Source organism: Procambarus clarkii, chromosome 66 (assembly GCF_040958095.1).
Source record: "Procambarus clarkii isolate CNS0578487 chromosome 66, FALCON_Pclarkii_2.0, whole genome shotgun sequence".
Taxonomy (NCBI): domain Eukaryota; kingdom Metazoa; phylum Arthropoda; class Malacostraca; order Decapoda; family Cambaridae; genus Procambarus; species Procambarus clarkii.
In genome coordinates, this window is record NC_091215.1 from 20201702 (window position 1) to 20204130 (window position 2429).

At 46.2% G+C, this 2429-nt stretch overlaps 1 protein-coding gene across 1 annotated transcript; it reads right to left on the reverse strand.

The window, feature by feature from the left end:
- Positions 1–1287: 1287 nt before the first annotated feature.
- On the reverse strand, positions 1288–1611 carry LOC138355231 (S-antigen protein-like). Its single transcript, XM_069310093.1, has one exon. The coding sequence runs from the start codon at positions 1609–1611 to the stop codon at positions 1288–1290; it is 324 nt and encodes a 107-aa protein (XP_069166194.1).
- Between the last annotated feature and the right edge of the window lie 818 nt (positions 1612–2429).

The following is a 2429-nucleotide window of genomic DNA, read 5'->3' on the forward strand; positions in this document are numbered from 1 at the left end:
CCGAACCTGCCTCCTACATCATAAGTACATCATCAGCGGCGACTGCGAGGCTGGCTAACGTCAGAACTGCTTTTAAAAAATTGTGTAAGTAATCATTTAGAACCTTGTATACCACATACATCAGATCAGTCCTGGAGCATGCAGCTCCAGCACGGAGTCCTTACCTTGTCAAGTATAAGACTAAGTTGGAGAAGGTTCAAAGATATGCCACTAGCTGCTAACCGCTCGCACCTATTCAAGTTCATGTTCCTGGAAGCATTAAAGATCCTTATTGGCCTGTTATCATATATCTAACTACAGGAATCATTAAGTAAAACCACTGTAATATTATAATAATACACCAGTTTACTCTGTGAAGGGCACAACTAAATACACAAGTACAGACATGATTAATAATTAACTGTTTATTGACTTATGACCACTGACACATGTTAATATGTACAGCTTAATAATATGTCACATTGAATTAACCAGACTCATAGCAACACGTAGACACGAGCAAGTAAACAAGCTCTACTTAACTTAAATAGGTCACCCAGTCTCCATCACAACCAGTCTGCAACTACTCAACATTGGCTGAGACTGCGCGAGCTCTCCCAACACCGTAGCCAACAAGACCACGTAGAAATCATAAGAGAACACAGGTGGAAACTGAGTACCCTTATGAGCCACAAAGACATTAGGAAGTACTTTTCTCACTGTCAGAGTAGTTAATTAATGGAATGTATTATTCAGTGATGTGGTGGAGGCTGACTCCATACACAGTTTCAAATGTAGATGAGATTGAGCTCAATAAACTCAGGAACCTGTACACCAGCAGATTGACTGTTGAGAGCCGGGACCGAAGAGCCGAAGCTCAACCCCCCGCAAGCACAATTACGTGTGTACGCACACCACCCACCACGTCAACACACATACACTCCTCACGTGCATAGAGCACCATTTAAGGTACAGTTGCCGTCTATACTGAGAAAGTAACAGGACTCTCTCCCACACAGGACCTGTCCCGCCACCCAGCCGCAGAGTAACCCCCCGGGTGAGTGTTGTATTAATGTTGTATTAATGTTCTATTGATTTAGTTTGAAATTTATTCTCTGTCAGTGGATCCAACTGACCCTGCCTCTGCTTCCTCATGGATGGCACATCCATACATCCTTATGTCTGGATGGGCGGCACATCCATACATCCTTATGTCTGGATGGACGGCACATCCATACATCCTTATGTCTGGATGGACGGCACATTCATACATCCTTATGTCTGGATGGGCGGCACATCCATACATCCTTATGTCTGGATGGACGGCACATCCATACCTCCATATGTCTGGATGGACGGCACATCCATACCTCCATATGTCTGGATGGACGGCACATCCATACCTCCATATGTCTGGATGGGCGGCACATCCATACCTCCATATGTCTGGATGGGCGGCACATCCATACCTCCATATGTCTGGATGGGCGGCACATCCATACCTCCATATGTCTGGATGGACGGCACATCCATACCTCCATATGTCTGGATGGGCGGCACATCCATACCTCCATATGTCTGGATGGGCGGCACATCCATACCTCCATATGTCTGGATGGGCGGCACATCCATACATCCTTATGTCTGGATGGACGGCACATCCATACCTCCATATGTCTGGATGGGCGGCACATCCATACATCCTTATGTCTGGATGGGCGGCACATCCATACCTCCATATGTCTGGATGGGCGGCACATCCATACCTCCATATGTCTGGATGGGCGGCACATCCATACCTCCATATGTCTGGATGGACGGCACATCCATACCTCCATATGTCTGGATGGACGGCACATCCATACCTCCATATGTCTGGATGGACGGCACATCCATACCTCCATATGTCTGGATGGGCGGCACATCCATACCTCCATATGTCTGGATGGGCGGCACATCCATACCTCCATATGTCTGGATGGGCGGCACATCCATACCTCCATATGTCTGGATGGGCGGCACATCCATACCTCCATATGTCTGGATGGGCGGCACATCCATACCTCCATATGTCTGGATGGGCGGCACATCCATACCTCCATATGTCTGGATGGACGGCACATCCATACACCCATATGTCTGGATGGACGGCACATCGATCACTGTTTCTGTAGGGCAGACGTGAATCTGTGTATTTATGTATGAAGGTTAGATTAACATTGTAAAAGCACTACAATCACCTTCCATGGTCGATTGTTCAATAAGTCACATACCTATATGTTTAACACTTCTCTAACCCTGTCCATGGAGGACACAAGAAAATGTATATATGCTGGTTAGCATTGTAGATGTGTGGCCACGTTTGTGGTAGAAAATAATAATAACCAAAAACGGCTTTTTTTATAAAGTAAAGATTCCAGAGGTAGTGATCTGATGCCCAACAGGACGTT

What these genes read in the sequence shown, in the direction of transcription:
- LOC138355231 (XM_069310093.1), bottom strand. Translation starts at nt 1,611, where the DNA reads ATGGATGTGCCGCCCATCCAGACATATGGAGGTATGGATGTGCCGCCC.